Source organism: Phyllobates terribilis, unplaced genomic scaffold (assembly GCF_046119375.1).
Source record: "Phyllobates terribilis strain yellow unplaced genomic scaffold, ASM4611937v1 Scaffold_3__8_contigs__length_932513732, whole genome shotgun sequence".
In the NCBI taxonomy this organism is placed as follows: Eukaryota; Metazoa; Chordata; class Amphibia; order Anura; family Dendrobatidae; genus Phyllobates; species Phyllobates terribilis.
In genome coordinates, this window is record NW_027362763.1 from 613,585,132 (window position 1) to 613,611,326 (window position 26,195).

The 26,195-nt window shown below is 43.4% G+C and overlaps 1 protein-coding gene across 6 annotated transcripts in view; it reads left to right on the top strand.

Annotated features, from left to right (window-relative positions):
• Positions 1-26,195, top strand: part of PHF10 (PHD finger protein 10) — a 363,357-nt gene that overhangs the window by 56,346 nt on the left and 280,816 nt on the right. For all 6 annotated transcript variants that reach the window (XM_073671486.1, XM_073671484.1, XM_073671487.1 and 3 more), the window contains one exon: positions 19,431-19,561. In XM_073671486.1, coding sequence (XP_073527587.1) covers positions 19,431-19,561 — 131 coding nt within the window. The remainder of the gene's footprint in view (positions 1-19,430; positions 19,562-26,195) is intronic.

Consider the following 26,195-nt stretch of genomic DNA (forward strand, 5'->3'; position numbering starts at 1 on the left):
CAGTCACGGGGTCTGGTTCAGTCACTGCTCTGAGTATAGAGAGCTGTGGCTGTAACAACGGCCCCGATACGGACTGACACCCAGCGCAGTTTCAGCTGCCGCTCTGTATTCTCAGAACGGTGATTGAACCAGCGCCACCCCTGTGACTGAAACTGGAACAATGCCAGGGAGAATAAAGTTCATTTTCTCCTTGCAACGTTTGGCTAAGTGCAGGCGCTGGACAGGTTAATAACGCTATTAACCTGCAGATTAACCCCTATGTCTTAAGGTTAATAGCGTTTTTTCTGATGACATTTTCCCTTTTAACATATAAAATTTAGTAATTTATTGAATACATTTTAATCCGGTATGTGGCGGCACACAGGTACCCACAGATGGCAAAAATGAACCGTGCCGCACTTTGATCCTTACATGTGAAGGAGGCTTAAGATGTATTGTGAGGTTCTGCAGCAATTGAATTGTATTAGGAAGTATATACAGTTGAAACCAGAAGTTTACATTTACATACACTATATAAAAAGACATGCATGTTTTTCTCAATATCTGACATGAAATCAAAATAAACCTTTCCTGTGTTGGGTCAATTATGATTACCATAATTTATTATTTGATAAATGCCAGAATAAAGAGAGAGCGAGAGTGTTTTAAGGCATTTTTATTACTTCCTGCAAAGTCAAAAGTTTACATACATTTCAATAGTATTTGGCACCATTGCCCTTAAACTGAATGGCTTGGGCCAAATGTTTGGGATATCCTTCCAGAAGCTTCTCACAATAGTTGGTCAGAATTTTGGCCCATTCTTCCTGACAAAACTGGTGTACTGATCCAGGTTTGTAGGTCGCCTTGCTCGCACATGCCTTTTCAGCTTTGCCCATAAATTTTCAATAGGATTAAGATCAGGGCTTTGTGATGCCACTCCAAAACATTGACTTTTTTTATCCTTAGGCCAATTTGTTACCATTTTGGCAGTATGCTTCGGGTCCTTGTCCATTTGGAAGACACATTTCCTCCCAAGCTTTAACTTCCTGGCTCATGTCTTGAGATGTTGCTTCAGTATTGCCACATAATCTTTTCTCATGATGCCATCTATTTTGTGAAGTGTATTAGTCCCTCCTGCAGCAAAACAACCCCATAACATGATCCTGCCACCCTGGAGTTTCACAGTTGGGATGGTGTTCTTAGGCTTCCAAGCTTCTCCCTTTTTCTTCCAAACGTAGCGATGGTTATTATGCCCAAAAAGTTAAATTTTAGTTTCATCAGACCACAGGACATGTTTCCAAAAATCAAGGTCTTTGTTCCTGTGTGCATTTGCAAACATTAATCTGACTTTTTTATGTTTCTTTTGGAGTAATGGCTTCTTCTTGGCAGAGTGGCCTTTCAGCCCATGTTGATACAGTACTTGTTTTACTGTGGATATTGACATAACCTTACCAGTTTTCGCCATCATCTTCACAAGGTCTTTTGCTTTTGTTCTTGGGTTGACATGCACATGTCGGCCAAAGCATGTCGAACACAGAATCCGTCTTCTTCCTTAGCGTTATGATGGCTGGATATTCCCATCTTGTTTGTACAGGTATAATTTGTATAATTGTTTGTACAGGTGACCGAGGCACCTTCAGGTATCTTGAAATTGTACCCAAGGATGAGCCAGACTTGTGTAAGTCCAAAATTCTCTTCCTGATATTTTGGCTGTTATCTTTAGACTTTCCCATGATACTACACAAAGGAGTGTGTTTCAGGTGTGCAATAAAATACATCCACAGGTGTGTCTCTAACTCAGATGTTGCCAAAAAACCTATAAGAAGCTTCCAAACACAAGACATCACCTTATGGGCAGTCCAGAATTGTTACTGTAAAGGCCCCGTCACACTAAGCGATGCAGCAGCGATCCCGACAACGATACGACCTGTCAGGGATCGTTGCTGCATCGCTAATGCATCGCTGGTGAGCTGTCAAACAGGCAGGCTCACCAGCGATGAGGGGAGCAGCGATATCGTGGAAAGAATCGTTTCACGATGTCCTGCTCCCGTTACCAGCCTGCTGCTTAAGCAGGAGCAGGCTGGTAACTATGGTAAATATCGGGTTACTAAGTGCGCGTGTGCCCCTAGTAACCCGCTGTTTACCATGGATACCACTCTGCTACGGTGCGCTGGAGCCTCCGCTCACTGTAGCAGAGTGGTATCCATGGTAAACAGCGGGTTACTAAGTGCGCGCGTGCCCCTAGTAACCCGATATTTACCATGGTTACCAGCCAGATCGTTGGTCCCGCTGGTCACACACAGCGATGTGTGCTGGCCAGCGGGAGGCCAACGACCAAAAAATGGTCCAGGACACTTTGCAACGATCAGCGACCTCACAGCAGGGGCCTGATCGTTGCAAAGTGTCACACATAGCGACATCGCTGGTGAGGTCGCTGGTGAGTCACCAAAACCGTGACACAGCAGCGATCTCGCTAGCGATCTCGCTTAGTGTGACGGGGCCTTAATACTATTATTATTAAGATTAATCTTAATGTATGTAAACTTTTGACTTTGCAGTAAGTAATAAAAATGCCTTAAATAGTGTTGAGCGAGTATGTTCTGTTCCAAGTCTGCTAGGGCGAGCTCTGAGTATTTACAGCTGCTCGGTGATATGTTTGAATCACTCACGTGTGCATGATTTGCAACTGTTTGACAGCTTTATTACATGTGAGGAGTGTGTAAGAAATAGGCATTCCTCACATGTAATAAAACTGACAAACAGTTGCAAATCATGCACACGGGAGCGAATCAAACAGATCACCGAGCAGCTGTAAATACTCTGAGCTCGGCCCGAGCTTACTCTGTGAAAGGGTTAATAGAACATACTTGCTCAACACTACTTAAACACACACACACACACATTCATTCATTCATTCATTCGCACTCTTGCACACACCCACATGATTATAGACTTTTCACTTCAGTGAAAGTATTCCTATGTCAGGGGTGTTGTGGAGACATGTGAAGCTCTTTCACCACTGTGCTGCTTTAAACAGATGAGAGGACACAGGATACTGCTATTATTTCCCATACTGGAGTGATGATAGAGGTACCCGCAAAGGCAGATTACTGGCAGCCAATGAATGTGTAGTTGGCGAGCCAGGGGGAGGTTCTGGACACTGAGGCCGGGGCAGTTCTAGCTCTGGCTGTGCAATTGGATAATAAAGCACAGGGAGCTGTGAAGTTTGGTAGAGCCAAAGGGAATGAAGTGAAATTCAGGAGGAACAAAAGGCAGAAACAAAAACAAAACTTTATAAGGGTGTTGTACACTGCTCAAAAAAATAAAAGGAACGCTCAAATAACACATCCTAGATCTGAATGAATGAAATATTCTCATTGAATACTTTGTTCTGTACAAAGTTGAATGTGCTGACAACAAAATCACACAAAAATCATCAATGGAAATCAAATTTATTAACCAATGGAGGTCTGGATTTGGAGTCACCCCCAAAATTAAAGAGGAAAAACACAGTACAGGCTGATCCAACTTTGATGTAATGTCCTTTAAAACAAGTCAAAATGAGTCTCAGTATTGTGTGTGGCCTCCACGTGCCTGTATAACCTCCCTACAACACCTGGGCATGCTCCTGATGAGGTTGCGGATGGTCTCCTGCGGGATCTCCTCCCACACCTGGACTAAAGCATCCGCCAACTCCTGGACAGTCTGTGGTGCAACGTGACGTTGGTGGATGGAGCGAGATATGATGTCCCAGATGTGTTCAATCGGATTCACGTCTGGGGAACGGGCGGACCAGTCCATAGCTTCAATGCCTTCATCTTGCAGGAACTGCTTTCACACTCCAGCCGCAAGAGGTCTGGCATTGTCCTGCATTAGGAGGAACCCAGGGCCAACCGCACCAGCATATGGTCTCACAAGGTGTCTGAGGATCTCCTCTCGGTACCTAATGGCAATCAGGTTACCTCTGGGCTGTGCGGCCCTCCAAAGAAATGCCACCCCACACCATTACTGACCCACTGCCAAACCGGTCATGCTGAAGGATGTTGCAGGCAGCAGATCGCTCTCCACGGTGTCTCCAGACTCTCACATGTGCTCAGTGTGAACCTGCTTTCATCTGTGAAGAGCCCGTGGCGCCTTTGCCAATCTTGGTATTCTGTGGCAAATGCCAAGCGTCCTGCACGGTGTTGGGCTGTGAGCACAACCGCCATCTGTGGACGTCGGGCCCTCATACCACCCTCATGGAGTCGGTTTCTAACCGTTTGTGCAGACACATTTACATTTGTGGCCTGCTGGAGGTAATTTTGCAGGGCTCTGGCAGTGCCCCTCTGCACAATCAGGGAGGTAGCAGTCCTACTGCTGGGTTGTTGCCCTCCTATGGTCCCCTCCACATCTCCTGGTGTACTAGACGGTCTCCTGGTAGCGTCTCCAGCCTCTGGACACTATGCTGAAAAACACAGCAAACCTTCTTGCCACAGCTATCCTTAATGTGCCATCCTGGATGAGCTGCACTACCTGAGCAACTTCTGTGGGTTGTAGAGGCCGTCTCATGCTGCCACGAGTGTGAAAGCACAACCAACATTCAAAAGTGACCAAAGCATCAGCCAGAAAGCATTGGTGAGATGTGGTCTGTGGTCCCCACCTGCAGAACCACTCCTTTTATTGAGTGTGTCTTGATAATTGCCAATAATTTCCATCTATTGTCTATTCCATTTGCACAACAGCATGTTAAATTGATTGTCAGTGTTGCTTCCTAAGTGGACAGTTTGATTTCACAGAAGTTTGATTTACTTGGAGTTATATTCTGTTTAAGTGTTCCCTTTATTTTTTGAGCAGTGTATTTTACAATACAGCACAGATTAGTTAAAAAAACAAATTCAGGTTTTGGGATCAGACAAACTCTTTACCCAAAATACCAATGTGTGAATTAGGCTTTCCATTGTGATATATATTATAAAAAAATATATATAATTCACAAATAAAAAGAAACCTGTTATGATGGTGATGTAACTTGCCATGAGTTCTTTTGTGGAGTTGAAGCAATAATGTGGCATTGGTCTGTGAAAGAGGTAGGAAGGATAATATTCATATGTTTGGCAAAGGGTAAAGTGTGTCAAAAAGGGGCAGTGGGGTTCTTTGAAGGAAGGGAACAAGGGTAATTTGGAAATAAGAGACCAGGAGTGCTGGTACTCTTGGTGTGGATGTGAGGGGTCAGAGGGAAACTTTGGTTAAGAGGGATCTTGGTGGGTATAAGAAGAGTAAACTAAATGGCTTGGCCTTTTGGTGTGGATTAGGGAGACAATAGGTGGCAGGGGCTTTTGATGTGGATTAGCAGGAGATGCTGGGTGGCAGGATTAGAGGAAGATGGAGACATACTGAGTGGCAAGACGTTTCTGTGTGTATTAGGCTGTGTGCCCACGATGCGTTTTTGGTGCGTATTTGCAGCGCGTAAACGCTCCAGAAACGCATTGCATACCTTATCCCATGACTTCCTATGACATTCTGCAAGTTCTGTGCACATGGTTCGTATTTTTTCCGCGCAGATTTTACTCGCAGAAAAAATACGGACATGACCAATTCTTGTGCTTTTCTGCATGCGTATTTGCGTATACAATGCATTGGAAAAACACATGGCAAATACGCGTCAAAAACGCATGCGTTTTTCTGCCAAGGAGATGCACAAATGCTCAGGAAAATTTCTGCTTCATTTCTGCATTGTGGGCACTAAGCCTTACAAGAAGACACTGGACTGAAGGGGATTTTGGTGTGGATTAGAGGATGATGCTGGGTGGCAGGAGCTTTCGGTGGGGATTAGAGGGACACTGTGGCAGGTGCTTCCTGTGTGGATTAGAGAGAAACTGCTGGGTGGCAGTAACATTTTGTGGGGATTAGAGGAAAACCGAGCGAGACTGGATGGAACTTGATTTTGGTGGGTATTAGAGGCAGACACTGGGTGGCTGGAGCATTTGGTGTGGATTAGAAGGAAACGCTTGGCGACAGGAGCATTTAGTAAGGATTACAAGAAGACTGGGACACCCTGGGTGGCAGTTGATCTTAGTGAGAAGAAGAGGGAGATTCTGGGTCGCAGGAGCTTTTGTTGTGGATTAGAGCCAGTCTTTTTTTTTCCCTGCAGTTTATGGTCTCCTGTTGTCTTAACCTAGTGATTGATTGCTAACGAGTTAAATCTGTGTAGATCTAAGCAGATACGTCCCTATATATTGAGACATAGTCAAGGGGCAGCATTTATGCGGGGGCATTTATGTATACTTTATCAAAGTGCCGCGGCAGTTAGAAGATGGCAGTTGGACCGGGCAGGAGACAGGTAAAACATGCTAGACAATTAAACAAACTTGCTTCCAGGTCATCTTTTTGGAAAACGGCATTCACCATTTGTATCTGTGCCATTTATATTCTGGCTGCTACAATCATCCACATTCACCGTTCTCCCACAAATTCGGCACACTTCATCCATATTAACCCCTCTCTCCTCTCTTCTCCTATGTACAGTTGTCATGCTCTCTTCACAATGTTATACCACGCAGATCCATTCATTCCCACCATACAACACAGGAAATGCTCTCGCAAATCACTCAACCATCTGCTCACTCTCTGTATCTTCCTTCTATTAGTCGCAGGTGATATTTCTCCCAACCCAGGACCCTCCAGTAATAATAACACTAACTCTTTCCCTGTTACATTCAGAAACCCTGCTAATCTCATTAATATTCCCTGCATATCTTCTGTCTCATTCAGCTGTGCCCTTTGGAATGCGCGCTCAGCTTGTAATAAACTCTCTTACATCCATGACTTTTTCCTAATTCCCTCAACCTTCTGGCTCTCGCTGAAACCTCGATCGAGCAGTCGGACACCACCGCCGCGGCAGCTCTCTCCTATGGTGGCCTACATTTCTCTCATACCCCGCGATCTGACAACAGATCAGGGGGAGGTGTTGGTCTGCTTCTTTCAACAAAATGTACTTTTCAGGTTATCCCCCTTGTACCCTCCCTTATCTTCCCGTCTTTTGAGGCCCACACAGTCAGACTCTACCGGCCCTTCTTCCTGCAAGTGGCGGTTGTCTATCGCCCTCCAGGTCCCCCCCTTCAATTCCTGGATCACTTTGCTGCCTGGCTTCCAAATTTTCTATCCTGCGACATCCCCACTATAATCATGGGAGATTTTAACATCCCAATTAGCAATTCTCTTTCCCCACCTGCCACGCATCTTTTATCACTAACCTCCTCCTTCGGGCCTTTCACAGCTTGCTAATTCTCCTACACATGAAGACAGGAACACATTGGACATGATCTTCTCCCGGCTTTACTCAGTACATGACTATACTAACTCTCCCCTTCCACTCTCTGACCATAAACTTCTTTCATTCTCTGTCAAGAACTGTGACTCTACTCAAGACACTCCCACCGTCCACACTTATAGAAATTTACACGCCATTAACACCCAGAAATTTATAAAAAGGTTGCAATCATCATTGGCCCCAATCTCCTCCCTCTCACGTCCCAACTCTGCATTGAAGCATTATAACAAAATATTGCTATGCGCCCTGGATGAAGCCGCACCTCCTACACAAAGAACAATTCAGCATAGACGGCAACAACCCTGGCACACGCCTCAAACACGTCTTCTCCAGAGGTACTCCAGGTGCGCTGAACGGCTGTGGAGAAAATCAAATCTGCCAGAAGATTTCCTCCATTATAAATTTATGCTGAAAACGTATAACTCTGCCCTTCACCTCTCCAAACAAACCTACTTTAACAACCTCATCATCTCACTTGCCAATAATCCTAAACGACTCTTTGACACGTTTCATTCTCTCCTCAATCAAACAACACAGGCCCGGACCACCGACCTCAGCGCTAACGATCTGGCCAATTATTCCAAAGAAAAAATTGACCATATCCGACAGAAAATTTTCTCCCAATCCCCAAATGTTATGCATGCTCTCCCCCACCACATTGTATCCTGCTCACTTTCTGACTTCGAACCAGTCACGGAAGATGAAGTGATCAGGCTCCTTGCATCTTCTCGCCCTACCACCTGCACCAGTGACCCTATTACCTCACATCTCCTTCAGTCCCTTGCTCCAGCTGTCACCACTCACCTAACTAAAATTTTCAACCTTTCCCTCTCATCTGGTATCTTTCCCTCTTCTTTTAAACATGCCAGCATACAACCATTGCTTAAAAAAGCATCCCTTGACCAGAACTGCACGGCCAACTACAGACCTGTTTCCAATCTTCCCTTTATCTCTAAACTTCTGGAACGCCTGGTTCACTCCCGTCTCATCCGCTATCTCTGACAACTCTCTTCTTGACCCTTTACAATCTGGTTTCCGCTCTTTACATTCTACTGAAACTGCTCTCACTAAAGTCTCTAATGATTTACTAACAGCTAAATCTAATGGTCACTACTGCCTGCTGATTCTCCTGGATCTCTCTGCAGCATTCGACACTGTGGATCACCCGCTCCTCCTCACTATGCTCCTTTCTATTGGCCTCAAGGACACTGTTCTCTCCTGGTTCTCCTCCTATCTCTCTGACCGCTCTTTCTGTGTCTTTTGCCGGCTCCTCCTCCCTACTTCCCCTTACTGTCGGGGTTCCTCAAGGATCGGTCCTAGGCCCCCTTCTTTTCTCCTTATACACCGCTCCTATTGGACAAACAATCAGTAGATTCGGTTTTCAGTACCATCTCTATGCTGATGACACCCAATTATACACCTCTGCTCCGGACATCACCCCTGCATTACTACAAAAGACCAGTGATTTGTCTTTCTGCTGTGTCTAACATTATGTCCTCCCTCTACCTAAAACTGAATCTGTCAAACTGAACTACTCGTCTTTCCTCCCTCCACTAACCTACCTGTGCCCGATATTGCCATTTCTGTTTGTGGCTCAACCATTACTCCCCAGCAACAAGCCCTCTGTCTTGGGGTCATTTTTGATTCAGATCTTTCTTTCACTCCTCACATCAAATCACTCGCTTTTTCTTGTCATCTACACCTCAAAAACATCTCAAGAATCAGGACTTTTCTCACCTATGACTGGGCAAAAACTCTTACTGTAGCTCTTATTCATTCTCATCTTGACTATTGTAACGCTCTACTAATCGGTCTCCCTCTTACTAAACTCTCCCCTCTCCAATCCGTCCTGAACGCAGCAGCCAGGATCCTATTCCTCGCCAACCGCTACACCGATGCCTCTTCCCTTTGCCAGTCATTGCATTGGTTGCCCATCCAATATAGAGTTCAATTTAAACTTATGACGCTTACCCACAAAGCCCTCCATGCTTCAGTACCCCCCTACATCTCCTCCCTAGTCTCAGTCTACCACCCTACCCGTGCCCTCCATTCTGCAAATGACTTAAAACTAAAATCCTCCATAATCCGAACTTCCCACTCCCGTCCAAGATTTCTCGCGTGCTGCGCTAGTTCTTTGGAATGCACTACCCAGGACAGTTCGATTAATTCCCAATACCCAGTTTCAAGCGAACCCTAAAAACACATTTCTTTAGACTGGCGTATCGCCTAAACACACTCTGTCCGTCCCAGTTTTCCCCCATATTAAAATCTTGTTCAACTTCAGGTTCATACCAACCATGCACTTAATAGCCTCTGTCAGGACTGTACACATACTGGCTGGCGACCAGTCCATGTATTATTATTTATCCTATTTAGTATATCAAGGTTGCATTATACAATATATGTACTTTTTTTACCTTTTGTGTGTTCCCCATTTCCTCATAGACTGTAAGCTTGCGAGCATGGCCCTCACTCCTTTCGATATGAGATATGCTTATTCTGTATTGTCTGTATATGTCCCCCCTAAAATTTGTTAAGTGCTGCGGAATATGTTGGCGCTATAAAAATAAAAAATATTTATTATTATTATTAACTATTATTATTATTTATTACACTGGGTGGCCGGGGATTTTTGGGTGGATTACATGGAGACATTGGGTGGCAGGAACTTTTGGGGATGCTGGGGAGTTTGGTGGGGGATTTATGGCATTTGTTGGCTTTGCCTCAGAAACATCATTTTTGATGTCACCCCACAAGTGTTGGATTAAGCTCCAGGGATTGGGCTGGCCACTCCATAACGTCAATTTTATTGGACTGGAATCAAGATTTTGCTCGTTTACTGGTGTATTTAGGGTAGTTGTCTTGTTGAAACACCCATTTCAAGGGCATATCCTCTTCAGCTTAAGGCAACATGACCTCAAGTATTCTAATATATGCAAACTGATTCATGATCCCTGGTATACGGTAAATAGGTCCGGCATCATAGTAAGAGAAACATGCCCATTATCATGATGCTTGCACCACCATGCTTCACTGTCTTCAGTGTGTGCTGTGGCTTGAATGCAGAGTCTGGGGGTCGTCTGATGAACTGTCTGTGGCCCTTGGACCCAAAAAGAACAATTTTACTTTCATCAGTCCACAAAATGTTTCTCCATTTCTCTTTAGGCCAGTTGATGTGTTCTTTGGCAAATTGTATCCGCTTCAGTACATGTCTTTTTTTTAACAGTGGGACTTTGTGGGGACTTCTTGCTAAGAGATTAGCTTCACTCGGGCATCTTCTGTCACAGTACTCATAGGTAACTTGAGACAGTCTTTGATAATTCTGCAGCTGATCATTCGCTGAGCCTTTGCCACTCTGGCTATTTTTCGATCCATTCGAAGTGTAGTCTTCCATTTTTCTTCTCTGGTTTTGCTTTCCGTTTTAAAGCATTGGAGATGATTTTAGCTGAACAGCCTATCATTGTCTGCACTTCTTTATAAGTTTTGCCCTCTCCAATCAACTTTTTAATCAAAGTACGCTGTTCTGAACAAGGTCTTGAACGACCCATATTTCTCAGGCTTTCAAAAAGAAATGCATGTACAATATGTACTGGCTTCACCCTTAACCCCTTACTTACCGGTGACTTATTAGTACGCATATTTGCGATCCCCCCGTTCAGTGAGGGCTGCTGCGCTGAGCCCTCACTGAACGGAGCACATGTCAGCTGATTCTTACAGCTGACATGTGCCCGCAACAGCCGCGGGTGGAATCGCGATCCACCCGCGGCTGTTAACATGTTAAATGCTGCTGTCAATCTCCGACAGCAGCATTTAACGCGCGCTTCCGGGTAGCGCGTCATAAGCCCCGCCCACCGGCGACCCCGTCACGTGATCGCGGGTCGCCGATGGGCGTGCATGACCACCCAGGGTCTGCAGCAGACGCCTGTGGTTGTCATGATCTTGTCGCTATGAGGGCCACCTAGTGGTCGGCGCTCATAGCACAGGACCATTTCTGCTGCATGCAGGGGATCTGCTCGTCCCCTGTATGTAGCAGAGGCGATCGGATAGTTGCTGCTTCTAGTCTCCTATGGAGACTATAGAAGCAAGCAAAAAGTAAAAAAAAAAAGTTTTTAAAAATATAAAAAAAATAAAAAAATGTAAAAGTTTAAATAACCCCCCTTTCGCCCCATTCAAAATAAAATATATATATAAAAAAAAACCCCACATACACATATTTGGTATCGCCGCGTTCAGAATCGCCCGATCTATCAAAATAAAAAAAGAATTAATCCGATCGGTAAACGGCGTAACGAGAAAAAAATTCTAAACGCCAGAATTACGTTTTTTGGTCGCCGCAAAATTGCAATAAAATGCAATAACGGGCGATCAAAACATCGGATCTACCCCAAATGTTATCAATAAAAACGTTTGCCCTGTGCGCAAAAAATAAGCCATCAACCAGCCCCAGATCACGAAAAATGGAGACGCTACTGGTCTTAGAAAATGGCGCTATTTTTTTTTTTTTTTTACCAAATTTTTTAATTTTTTTCACCACTTAAATATAAAAGAACCTATACATGTTTGGTGTCTATGAACTCGTAATGACCTGTAGAATAAGAAGGGCAGGTCAGTTTTAGCATTCGGTGAACGTGGTAAAAAAATAAATAAAAAACAACTGTGGTATTGCACTTTTTTTGCAATTTTACCGCACTTGAAATTTTTTTCCCGTTTTCCCATACAGGATATGGTAAAACTAGTAATGGCGTTGAAAAGTACAACTCGTCCCGCAAAAAATAAGCCCTCACATGGCCAAATTGACCAAAAAATAAAAACGCTATGGCTCTGGGAACAAGGGGAGCAAAAACGAAAATGCAAAAACGGAAAATGCTCCGGGGCTTAAAGGGTTAAATATGGGCCATCTGATTCACACCAGTCTCTTCACAGAATGATTGACCTCACAAATTGAGCTCCACATTGCTATTATTTTGAACACACCCCTTGCAATTAATTATTCAAATACACAGACTCAAAAACATGCAGATAATGAATGCCGAGTCTGTTGGTTTTCTTAGAACCTACTGCACCAACTGGAAAATTGTTTGACATATATAATATAATTTATACCAAAAACAGTGATTAATCTGGTTAGTCATATTGGACTGCTATTATTTTGAACACTACTGTAGATATACACTGGGGCTTTTGATGGGGATTTAAGGCGGACACTAGGTAACAATGGCTTTTGGTGAGAGATGATGGGTGGCAGGTGATTTGGGGATTAGAAAGGATGGACACTGGATGGTTGGTAGCCTTTTATGATGATTAGAGGGAAATAATTGATGGCAGTGGATCTTGTTGGGGATTACAAAGGGGGCACTGGATGGCAGGTGATCTTGAGTGGGGGAAGGTCACACTGAAAACTGATTTTGCTGCAGCATTTTCCTGTATAGAACAAAGGGAGGCGGGTTCTTTATGCCATCCCTGTAAAGTAAGTAATAAAGCAACTCGGCTCAGTCCTGTAGAGGAGTCCATTCATATTGTCAGCTGAGTTGTATGGAAGGAAGAACTCTTCACACTTCTGCCTTCTTGGGCAACATGGAGTAATTTCACTGTCTCCAGCTTGTGTTGTGTTATGACACAAGTGATATTGCCACCTACTGGACACAATAATTATCTCCTACAAAACACAGGAGAGATAATTATTGCTCCTGCTAGAGCAGCATGTGCCCCTACCACTTTCCCCCCCCTGCAGATGTATAGCTGCTGAGCCTCTGGTGCTGGGAGTTGGCAAACCGCAGATACTGCAACATGGTTCCTGTAACGGGTCTGGGATGCGGAACCTCTGAGCAACTATACAAGGGGGCGGTCCTTGTAAGGAAGCGGGTGGCGCCCAGGGAAGACGGGCAGGTAGTCACAGCAAGTGACAGGGACAGTCTCTGGGTAAACGGGCAGGTGGTCACGGCAAGTGACCGGGACAGTCTCTGGGTAAACGGGCAGGTGGTCACGGCAAGTGACCGGGACAGTCTCTGGGTAAACGGGCAGGTGGTCACGGCAAGTGACCGGGACAGTCTCTGGGTAAACGGGCAGGTGGTCACGGCAAGTGACCGGGACAGTCTCTGGGTAAACGGGCAGGTGGTCACGGCAAGTGACCGGGACAGTCTCTTCACAGGCGGGTGGTCACGGCAAGTGACGGCAGAGCCTCCAGGTAGGCTAGCAGGCAGGTAGCAGGTGGACGCTCCCAGGTGAGCAAGCAAGAGTCTCTGGACAGGCAGGTGGTCACAGCACGTGACTGCAGAGCCTCCAGGTAGGCTAGCAGGCAGGTGAGCGCTCCCAGGTGAGCGGGCAGACGGATCCATAGACAGACTGACAGGGCTGGTAGGCAGACTGTCGGACCGCAGGAATAGCAGCAGATAGACACGAGTCAGGCAGGAAACTGGCAGGTAACTGGAAACGGGACCTGAGGGCTGAAGCAGAGTGATGAACTGTGCTACAACATTTCTCGGGCACCTCCATTTTGGAGGAGGTGCCTTATATATGGAGAGATCCTCCGGCCATTGGCTGGGGACTCCTTAGGACGGCGCGCGCGGCCCCTGTAAGAGAGGGGAAGCGCGCGCGCCCCCTAAGCACGGTGACCGGGGAGGAGTGCGCGCTGCCAGCAGAGCGGGAGGAAGACGCCGGGCACGGAGCGGAGAGGTGAGGGGAACAGCGTCCCTGCCTAGCAGGAGGCAGGGACGCCGACGCTACAGTTCCCCTTTTGCACACACCACACACCACACACACACTGGGGTCCAGTCCAAGGGTACATGATTCCGTGCATCCACCATTAGTTCAGTCACAGTACTGGCAAGGTACCAAACTGACTGCTGAGAAGCACTCAGTGCTGATCACATATCAAATTAACAAGTAGCAGTTAGTGTGCATCCTGGTCATTACTGTGATTGAACAAATACTGGATGTGCTGAGCACTGCTAACACATATAGGTGCGAGGGATATTGAAAAACTCAAAAGTAACTCGCTTTCCCTTCTTGCTATGCATCATGGTAAAATGACATAGGCAGAGCAGAGGACCTATTTCTTTAATAGGCTCAGCCCATGAGTAGGAGTTTCTCAGTCTTGCTGTATCTTTTGTTAACGAGTTTTGTCAAATCATTTATTGTATTATATCTTCTTTCAAAATTCTAAAATTTTGCTTATAGTTTTTCATTAGGCTCTACAATTCTTCTTCTTCTGGCTTACAGATATTAGCAGATAAGCAGACAACCAATGCACTGTTTAGAGGACACTTCCTACAAACTCTTCCTAGTAGAACAAGCAGTTCACAAGCAGAGTATAGTGCTGCAGAGAAACAAAGTCCTTTCTTTACATATCCAAACAACTCCAAACCTTGCTGGCTGGGACTCCATGCATTCAAATATTCTTTCCTTTTGTTCCAACACCTTACTGTAGCCCTGCACTACTTTCTGCCATGGGTCTGCTATGAGGAGAGCTTTGCACGTGAAGCAACAGCATAACATCAATTTCGCAATTTTTCTCAAAATCAGGAATGTGGCTAATATTGTGAATTAGTGTTTTGCAAATGTATTCATCCCCTTGGCTTTTTACCTATTTTTAATTTTGTGTGTGATGCATTGGCACTAAATAATATTAAGTTAGTGAAGTGACAAAAATATAGGCAAAAATTAAATACATGGGGTCAAATAACTAAAAAGTTGCATGTTCATATATATTCAACCCTATTGCGATGAAGTCCCTAAAAATTTCTGATGCAAGTAATTACCTTCATAATGCACATGCTTAGTGAAAGGAAGTCAACCTGTGTGCAATCTAAGTGCCACATGGGCTGTCAGTATATACACAAACAGCATGAAGACCAAGGTGATCTCCAGACAAGTCGGACAAAGTTGTTGAAGTACAAGTCAGGGTTGGGTTATTTAAAAAAACAAAATCCCGATCTCTGATGATTCCCCAGAGCACCTTCAAATCCATTTTCATCATATGGAAAGAACATGGTACCACAACAAATCTGCTAAGAGAGGGCCGCCAAACAAATCTCTCGCCCGGGCAAGGAGAGCATTAGTCAGAGAGTCCGCACAGAGACCGAAAGGTAACCTTGAATGAGCTGCAGAGTTCCCAAGCCAAGAGGAGTATCTGTCCATGTGACCACAATAAGCCGTACACTCCATAGAGGTGGCCTTCATGGAGCTCGTTTTGAGCTTGCCAGAAGATATGTGGGAGACTCACCAAATGTACAGAGAAAGGTGCTGTGGTCAGATAAGACCAAAATTGGAACTTTTTGGCCACCAAGGTAAATGCTATGTATGGCACCCAACCAGCACAGCTCATCACCCCAAGAACACCATCCCCACAGTGAAACATGGTGATGGTAGAATCATGCCATGGAGATGATTTTTCGGCCACGGACAGGGAAAATAGTCAGAGGGTAAGATGGATTGTGCGAAATACATGGATTTTCTTTAGCAAACCTTTTTGTTAGTAAATTAAGACTGTGACAGAGGTTCACCTTCTAACAAGAATATTTGTTATGCTCCTAAGGTGGTGCACATGGTTCGTGGAACCACTCTGCCACGACCTGGACTTAGCCCGGAGGGGCATGACTAAGCAACTACCTTGGTGTTCATTGGAGCCTCTAGTGGTGAGGTCAGGCTTGTGCGGCAGATAGCTGCCAAGTGCCACTCCAGGGCGGCACCTGGCTGTAGCTGCTGACCCCAAAGGGCTGAGACATTCACCTGAAATAAGTCCAGGCTAGGCTGAGAGGATGACCACAGGGACGGGTAAAGAGTTCTGGCCTGGGTATTCATCCCCCAGGGTGGGACACAGGTATCGCCGATGCAGCCATGGGGTACAGGTACTGCAGACACTGTTTCAGGATTTTTACACCGTTGAAGCAGTCACAGGAAACATGGACTAACTATGGTGGACTAATGGGATACTGTTCAGACTAGGTACGGGGGACATGGCAACATACAGTAGCATACACACCAACCACCTAACACAGAACTAAAGGGGTTGCTCAGGCGTCTCCCTACTAGGGAGGGTGCCTTTTATACAAGTTGTCTCCCAGCTATTGGCTGGGAGATACCTTGCAGGTGAACACACATTAAACTTAATGCCTCTCAGCAGTTGTTGGGAGCATTTACCGTATGCGCGCGCTGACCCTTTACGAACAGGGAAGCACACGTGTGCCCTAGGCACAGTGCGGTGTGCACCGCAGAGACCAGGAAGCAGGGAAAGCGATGGTGGCCGGATAGGTGAGTTAGCTGGTGTTCCTGCATGGAGGGAGAAGGGAACACAATGCATTGGCGTGGGCAATGGCGTTACAATAATGACCCAATGCATGCTACTAAAGCAGCACTCAAATGGTTTAAGGGGAAACAAATGTTTTGGAGTGGCCTAGTCAAAGCCCAGACTTTAATCCAATTGACAATCTGTGGTCAGACTTGAAGATTGCTGTTCACCAGAGGAAACCATCTAACTTGAAGGAACTGGTGCAGTTTTGCAATGAGAAATGGGCAAAAATCCCAGTGGCAAAATGTGAAAAGCTTATAGAGCTGACTGTAGGGGTTGAATAGTAATGTACACTGAAGTTTTCAGTAATTTTTTCCTATTTTTTTGTTTGCTTTACAATAAAAAAAAAAACACATGTTCGCAGCTGTAGGCATGATCTTTACATGAACTGATGCAAACCCTCAAAAAAAAAAAAAAAAAAAAAAGTTAAATTCCAGGTTGTGAGGTAGCAAAACATGAAAATGCCAAAGGGGGAGGGGGGAATACTTTAACAAGCCACTTTTATTTAGTTTGTTTGGATTCTTGCTTATAGGTTTATCTGGGACTAATTCCTTTTTTAATTTTTTTTTTATACTATGTGCCTAAAAGCTAACAGGCAGGTAGTTGTTACCTACCTGCCTGTTGTACCCAGCGCTCCTGCTGGCGACTGTGCTGCTTCCACTGGTGTCATGTTGACAGAGCAGCAACTTCGCTTCTGCTCTATTGAGAGGGTGTGACTGTTGACGTCATGCTAATTGGCAGCCATCTACCCAACTGCAGGGAGCTGGCTGTGAATCAGCATGCTGTCAGCAGGCTTGCACTGTTGATTCTAAGCAGTTGAAATGCCAGCAGGAGCGGTCACCGTCTGCTCTGTTCCAGCGCCTGATAGAACAGGCAGATAGTTAACAACAACCTGTTAAACCACGATCGAAGAAGAAAAAAAAAAAAGTCCTGGATAAATAACTGTTGGTTGTAATATTTCTTAGGACTAATACATGTGACTTCTGATAAGATGTAACACTTTATGGTTATTAAGCAAAACCTACAAAAGAAAAAAAAATATATATTTATATTTACTTTATGGTTATTGTTGGCCGTACGGGTGTTCATATGCAAAAAAAAAATTTTTGCCATGATTTTTGTGACTCCTCAGTAGATGGCAATGATGGGTGTTAAGGAGATAAGACCCGTTTCTTTCTATGGTTGGTCCTATACCTTTTAAGTGATGATTTCAGTGATTCTGAGACATTATGTCTTAAAGGTTGTCTGTGTATATGATATTGATGATATATCCTTAGGCAAAGGACCTTTTTCTGTATTTTTCTTAATTTAAACTGTTTACCTACTTCAAGTGGTGCTGCTGATTGGCTAAATGGTTGATCCTATGTTTACACAAAATACTACAATTCCCAGCAGCCCTTTACTTCTGCTCAATGCTACTGACCCCTGAGAAGCCCTATTGAGTCATCCTTAGGCTAAACTTTTAGAATTCTGCTTATACGTTTGTGCACTCTGCTTCAGTATAGTCCCCTGCCTGATTGATTTTGTCTTCTGCCTTTTACATCAATATAGCTGCCTGTGTATATATACGGTACATAATTTGCTGATTTTTCCCAAAGCTGAAAACTCGTGTTATTCCACAATGGTGCTTGTAATAACTGGTCAGTGCAAAGCTGAGAAACAAGTGGAGCTGTTTTTGTTGCTTGTGCCTGACAGATCAGTGAAGCAAAACAGCAAATTTTTGATGCATGTGGCAGTAATTATCTACTGTCATATGCCGTACATCAACTGAGAAGAGTTTGCAGTTTCAGATCATTTAGTCAGCATCAGGCAACAAACACAGCTGAAGTCTGCACCGCGTGGTAATTACAAGCTTCATTGTGGAGGAGAGCAGGAGAGGTAAGCTCTGCTAGAAACCACTGAACAATGATCTAAAACAAGATGGGCAAATATACTGATCTAGATGGCAGAAAATAAAATCAGTCAAGCAGGGTACTTTTCAGGAGCTGGCAGTGTAACGATGCATAAAGTGCATTCAAAAAGTAAAGTACACTATGGGGGCAACTCGTTAAAGTCTTTATCCCAGAATTTTGTTGTAAAACACCTTAAGTTGTAATATTTGTGCGCAACTCGGAAGTTGTGTAGAAATATTGCAATATTTTGCATTTACATGCCACTCCCGGACAGCTATGCCAATATGAGCATAACATGAATGGTGCGTGGCAACATCTGCCTGTCAGATTCATGAGTTATGCCACTGAGCTGGTGTAACTTACTGCAGAAATGTTCTTCATTCCTTGATCCTTCATTTAAGATCCGTTTTAATGAATCGGCCCTTTTTATGTCCGTGTTGGAGACAGAGCTATATGGCAGGAAGCCAGCTGAAAGAGACTGCACAGCACGTGATCGACCAGGAACAATTGGACTAAAGCAGGTTTTAACAGTAGGAGCAGGGTAAAAATAACATGGAGAGGCTTCCTTTGGGGAGTGATATTTTCAAAATGGGGCAGTTTTTAAAATAAGTTTATTTTAGCACAAATATATTTTTTCATTATTCTAGGACCATATTGTGAAATAACCCCCTCGATATCAGATCAGTGCGGTCCAACACCTGGCACACTACACAGGGAATGGAGCTGTGCTGTAACGGCCTTTTTTAGTTCCAGACATAGACAAAGCTGATCTTTGGAGGTGTCAGATGATGCTCATCCACGGCTCTGATATAGATGTCTATTCTCTAAGCATAAGCCATCTTGGAAACTCCCGGATAAACATTAATGACAATGGTATTATGTCAAGCATGCTTATATGAGAATACTGCTTTGAAAATAATGGCTATATAAATAATAAAATAAATTGAACTTGTGTGTTTATCAGCTCCAGCTATTTCCCTGCAGAAAATCTAGTTGAATACAGATGGCCCGCAGATGAAACAGGAGAGTACTATATGTTACAAGAGCAAGTCAGTGAATATTTGGGTATCACCTCTTTCAAGCGTAAATATCCAGGTAATAATATTTTCGTTCAATGTTTTTTTTATTTTTTTTTAATTTATTTTATTTAGATGTAATCACTTTTTCAAGATTGTGCCTGGTGTAATGATTTTACACTAAATGTCCCTGTTACTGCAGCTGTTTGACAGTGTGCTGATACTCTACTATGCATTGATGGTTTAGATTTAGAAGGTCACTACAAAGTAGATCGCTTACTGCCCGGATGTTTAAAGTCTATGGGGCAGTTCAGAGGCTATTTGACACTTTCCAATGGATCATTTAAAGGGAAGGTGCCATGATTTTAATTTTTGTATTAATAATTATTGATTGAGTATTTAATTTTGTATTAAATATAATTCTAGAAACTACCTTTTTTAATTTTTTTTTTTTTTATTCATTTTTACTATGTATCTATCGTGGAGGGGTTAAAATGAACTTTATTATAAATATTAAAATAAAAAAAATAGACAGAACCCAAAGTGCAATGTGCTTAACCACATACCATGAATAAAAAAGTACCACTGTAGGAGTACTACATATGAGAGTATATACCCTGTAACCACAGGATTACTCTATTAGGTTAAGTTTGCCTCTAGAATCATTTAACCAAGTGGGACACACTTATACCTATGTGGAATGATAGATTCCACTCGTATAAATCAATACCCAGCTACACAATAGAATATATGCAAAAAAAGGAGAGGGGAAACAGGTGCAGGTCCAATAAATCTGAACAAAACCTTCTGTATCACCCATAGGTCATACCAAGACTAGCACAATTATAACCATGGATAAACCCTATCAGTCAGATCTTTTGTTAAACACAGAGACAATACAAGGGTATATGATTCACATCCACGGCATAATAGCCACTAGAAAAATAGTACCAACTTAGAAAATAGACCAACTAGATCACATGTCACTAGTCAAACCAAATGTATCAAAGGTAATGGTCACATACAAATACAATACACCCATATGAACACAGATGGTGAATATGTGAAAGGAACAATTATAGCTCTATTGGGAGATAGTTAAACAACTTATCTGTCCCTTCATTGGTGGCAGTGTTCCAAAACAGGCGAGCTCCCCACGTGTTTCCCTTTAAATCATCAGGAGAGTTTACAGTCTATAAGTTTCAGCCTCTCAATCCTAAACAAACCCAAAACATGTCTATAAGAATAGACAGTTGACAAAAGACTGAGAGGGCCTGAAATGTTTTTACTCTCCTATATGTGGAATAAATGAACTGACTTCGTACACGTGAGCTCCGGGACCCGTCTTTTTTTCTCTCCATTACTAACCGCAGAGCTTGATGCCAAATGTGATTTTTGACAATTCAAAGCTGTCATCAACCCCAACTACCATTATCCGATTGCCCGGCTCTTTCAGACTGCGCTGGTGCGGTGGCAAAGTACCAGAATTGGCCTATCTCATGTGATGCACCAGTTCTGGGGCAGCTGCGGGCTGGTATTTTTAGCTGGGAAGAGTCCAATAACAATGGACTTTCCCAGCCTCATAAAGCAGACAGCTGCGTTCTGGTCTTATCTTGGCTGGTTTCCAATCATAGTGGGTAACCCCACTTCGTTTTTTGTTTATTAGGCTGAACACCCTTTAGGGCCACATGAAATGCACTAAAGGGTGCAAGTTTATTATATGTAGGGGCTTGTGAAATTATATATCTGCAGGATGTTTATCCATTCTATTACGCCACTGCTTCCATAGAAGTGAACAGAGCAGAATGCGGATTGCCCGGACGTTTAAAGTCTGTGGGTGGTCCAGAGAAGTCGATGGTGTAATGTGTGACCAGCTTTGTCCACTTCTATGGAAACAGTATTGTAATGCGTGACCCCGCTCTGTCCAGTTCTATGGGTACAGTGGTGTAATACATGATCCCGCTCCGTCCACTTCTATGGGAGCAGTGGTGTAATGCGTGAGCCCGCTCTGTCTACTTCTATGGGAGCAGTAATATAGTGGACGGAGCGGGTCACGTATTACACCACTGCTCCTTTAGAAATGTGTGACACTGCTCCATTCATTAGATACTGTATATTTAATTTAATCCTGTGTTAGTACACTCTGCTGAGCTCAATTTCTAATCCCATCATGTGATAAATCACACTTAGTCCTTTATCTAATCCCAGTTTATTACTCTAAACGTATCTAATCTCGCACATGATACACTTCATGTATCTAACCCTAGTTTACAGTACAGTGAACAGCACCAGCTAACAGAATCGGTGTTGCCGGGCATCCCCAGTGACACTGTCAACTTGTCAGTATCGCCGGCAGTCACCAACAAAATGGCTCCGCACCCCACCCACCTTTACTGCAGTCATAATGTGAGCTAGCACTACACTAGGTTTTCATGGCAAATTTCAGCAGCTGCTGCTCCTAGTGTTTAAAAGTGGAAATGCCAAACCTTTTTAATTTATTTTTAATATTTTACTTTATTAAAAACAAATATTTTTTTAAAAATCAAAGCATTAATACTTTATATATTTTTTTTAAATTATTGAAGAAAAGGTTTTTTTGATGGTACCTTCCCTTTTTAAAATTGTTTTTCTTTTTGATGGATAACTTTTAGACTTGAGTGGCTGAGTCTGATCCTTAGATGCAGATTAGGATAGGACATTAACTGGAACACTGAAGTGTTAAAAGGCTGTGTGAATAAATGGTTTGACTAAACTCTATAGATCAGTTTGTAGTGAGATTTGAAAACACAAAACATGGATGAAAGAAACTGACGTGTGAATGTTAATCCCTTCACAACCTAGGAAGTATAGGTCACAGCTGCAGTTGTAATTGCAATCCACCCGCGGCTGTTAACATGTAAAATGTCGCTGCCAATCTAAGACGGTGGCATTTAACTCGCCCTTACTGAAAGCGTGTCACAACGCCCCCATCACAAACAAAGGGCCATGTCATTATTTTTTTCTTTTTTTTTCTTCTTTTAGACCTTTACTGGCCAGCCACGCTGTGGAGTAGTTGGATGCTTGTGATGGAGCATTGTCCTGCATGAAAATCATGTTTTTCTTGAACGATACTGACTTCTTCCTGTACCACTGCTTGAAGAAGTTGTCTTCCAGAAACTGGCAGTATGTCTGGGAGTTGAGCTTCACTCCATCCTCAACCCGAAAAGGTCCCACAAGTTCATCTTTGATGATACCAGCCCATACCAGTCCCCCACCTCCACCTTGCTGGCGTCTGAGTCGGAGTGGAGCTCTCTGGCCTATCCATCTGGCCCATCAAGAGTCACTCTCATTTCATCAGTCCATAAAACCTTTGAAAAATCAGTCTTAAGATATTTCTTGGCCCATTCTTGACGTTTTATCTTGTGTTTCTTGTTCAAAGGTGGTGGGTTTTTCAGCCTTCCTTACCTTGGCCATGTCCCTGAGTATCGCACACCTTGTGCTTTTTGATACTCCAGTAACATTGCAGCTCTGAAATATGGTAAAACTGGTGGCGAATGGCATCTTGGCAGCTTGACGCTTGATTTTCCTCAATTCATATGCAGTTATTTTGCGCCTTTTTGGCCAGCACTCTTCTTGCGACCCTGTTGGCTATTTGCCATGAAACGCTTGATTGTTCGGTGATCACGCTTCAAAAGTTTGGAAATTTCAAGACTTCTGCATCCCTCTGCAAGACATCTCACAATTTTGGACTTTTCAGGGCCCGTCAAATCGCTCTTCTGACCCATTTTGCCAAAGGAAAGGAAGTTGCCTAATAATTAAGCACACCTTATATAGGGTGTTGATGTCATTAGTCAACACCCCTCCTCATTACAGAGATGCACATCACCAGATTTACTTAATTGGTAGTTGGCTCTCAAGCCTGTGCAGCTTGGAGTAGGACAACATGTATAAAAAGTATCATGTGATCAAAATACTCATTTGCCTAATAATTCTGCACAGTGTATCTGAAGATTTGGAAGAAGTTTTCTTCAGAATCTAAGACTCCCAATTTCTATCACGTCAGGACCAGACATTCCAGAGATACTAGATTTTCTTCAGAAAGGGTTTGATAAAGGTCTAAGGCCCAATACTTTAAGGGTACAGGCATCAGCTTTGGGGTCATTCTTTGATTATCCACTAGCAAATCACCCTCGGATAGTCAGATTTATTAAGGCTATTAAACGACTCAGGCCTACAATAAGAAGCTTGGTTCCCCCTTGGGATCTCAATCTGGTATTGAACGCTCTATGCAAAGAACCATCTGAACCTTTAGACCAGGCACAATTAAAATTCATATTCTTTAAAGCTGCCTTCCTTGTTGCAATTACTTCAGCAAGATGCATTGGTGAGATCCAGGCTCTTTCCATTCAAGATCCATACCTGAAGATCCAGGAAGATTGTATCATCCTAACATTAAACCCTGCATTTCTATCTAAGGTAGTTACCCACTTCCACAGAAGTCAAGAGATTGGTATGACCCTGGCAGAAAGTAGGCAGGACAATCAGAGAGAACTTTCCATTCACTAGATGTTAAAAGAGCAATTCTACAATACCTAAAAAGCACGGAAGATTGGAGAATTGATTCAAACCTTTTTATCCAATTTAATGGAAGAAACAAAGGGATGAAAGCGGAAAAATCTACTCTTGCTACGTGGATAAAATCAACGATCAGATCAGCTTACAGTGAAACAGGAAAATCTCCCCCGGAGAACATCAGGGCTCACTCAAGATCAAGGTCTGCTTCATGGGCAGAGCGAACGGGGGCCTCTGTGGATCAGATCTGCAGAGAGGCGATTTGGTCAAGTCTAAGTACATTTTGTAGACATTAAAAATTGGACGTTCTGTCAAACCAACAGACATCCTTTGGGAGGAAAGTCCTCCAAGCTGTAGTCCCTTCCTAAAGGAGTTGTTGGATATTTCTCCTGGTGGTGCAGTCAGGAGGGACATCTTGGGAGAGTAGGAATTAGTCCTACCTGTAATGGTATAGCCACGAGTCCATCATGACAGCACCATTACATTCCCTTCCCTTGGATTTCCTGTCTGTTACGTGAGGTAAATGTGTATGAGGGAAATTCGATAAAACACATTGTTGCATCCATCCTAGTGTGGTACCTGGAAAATCACTGGAGGGGCTATTTAACTCTTCTGTGTTTCCTGTCCCTATCAAGGATAGGAAGTCCAACCTCCTGGTGGTGCTGTCATGATGGACTCCTGGATATACCATTACCGGTAGGGCTAATTCCTACTTTTTGGGTTCAAGGGCCGTAGACTGGTCGTCAGACGACCCCCAAACTCTGCATTCAAGCCACATTATTATCTGAAGACAGTGAAGCATGGTGGTGCAAGCATCATGATATGGGCATGTTTCTCTTACTATGGCGCCGAATCTATTTGCCGCATATCAGGGGTCATACTATAAATGGTACGTTCTCTAAATGGGATTTAGTCAGCAATGGGTTTCCGCAGGGATCTGTGCTAGGACTGTTTCTTTTTAACCTCTTTATTAATGACCTTGGGGATGGGATTGAGAGTGAAGTGTCAGTCTTTGCTGACCACACCAAATTATGCCATGGCATAAATGGCGCTATAATAAATAATAATAATGTAGGATATTAAAATCTCATCTTGACATTACGAAATTGCAGAACGATCTGGATAAAATGGCTGAATGGACAAACACTTGGCAGATGAGGTTTACAAATAGTGTACATCTTCATAAGCTGATGAGATATACCAAATGACTGCCCATGTATATAAAATGCAAAAAACTCTTCATTGACATTTAAAAGAAAACCCCCACAAAATGTATATGAAGATACCTCAATGCAAGGACATAAGACCAAGGTTCAAAATGATGTACATAACAAGAACATGCTCGCTTTATAGTACCTGATGTTGCACTACCCTTTATCTATATCTTGCCTAATGCAAAATTCATATAGCAGTAGAAGGTAGACATCTGTAGAATACCAGCCTGATGCTGCACTACTTTATATCATATGATATCAATAGCATGCCTAAGTCAAAGCATATGTAATAATAGAGATACATCCATAACATGCTATCATGTGTTTACCTACATAGCGTGTTGAGTTGTACATGCACGTAACGTATCCAGTGCGGTCTTGCGTCCCGCTACCCCTGCTCGCGTTTCATGCCATATCCACTGCCTCAGGTTTAATGTTGGTAAATGTAGAGTAATGCACCTAGGATGAAGTAATCCTATTGCTGCATATATATTAAATGGGTGTTTACTCTGAACTGCAGAACAGGAGAAGGACTTGGGTGTTCTGGTTACAAGTAAGCTGAACAGCAGTACTCGGTGTCAAGCAGCAGCCGCAAAAGAAGATTTTAGGATGTATAAAAAGAGTAATAAAATAATGCGATTCCAATGTACTATTACCCCTTCATAAATCACTGATGAGGCCACATCTAGAATGTGGGATCCAGTTTTGGGCTCCGCATTTTAAAAAGGATATTCAGAAGTTGGTCAGTTCAAAGGCAGGCAGCAAGATTATTACAAAGGATGGGAAGGCCTCTCGTATGATGAGAGATTGAAAAAGTTAAGCTTGTTTAGCTTAGAAAAATGATGCCTCAGAGGGGATCTCATTTAAATGTACATTTTATATGTGTGGTAGGTACAAAGGATTGGCACATGACTTATTCCTTCCAAAGACCAAACTAAGGACCAGGGG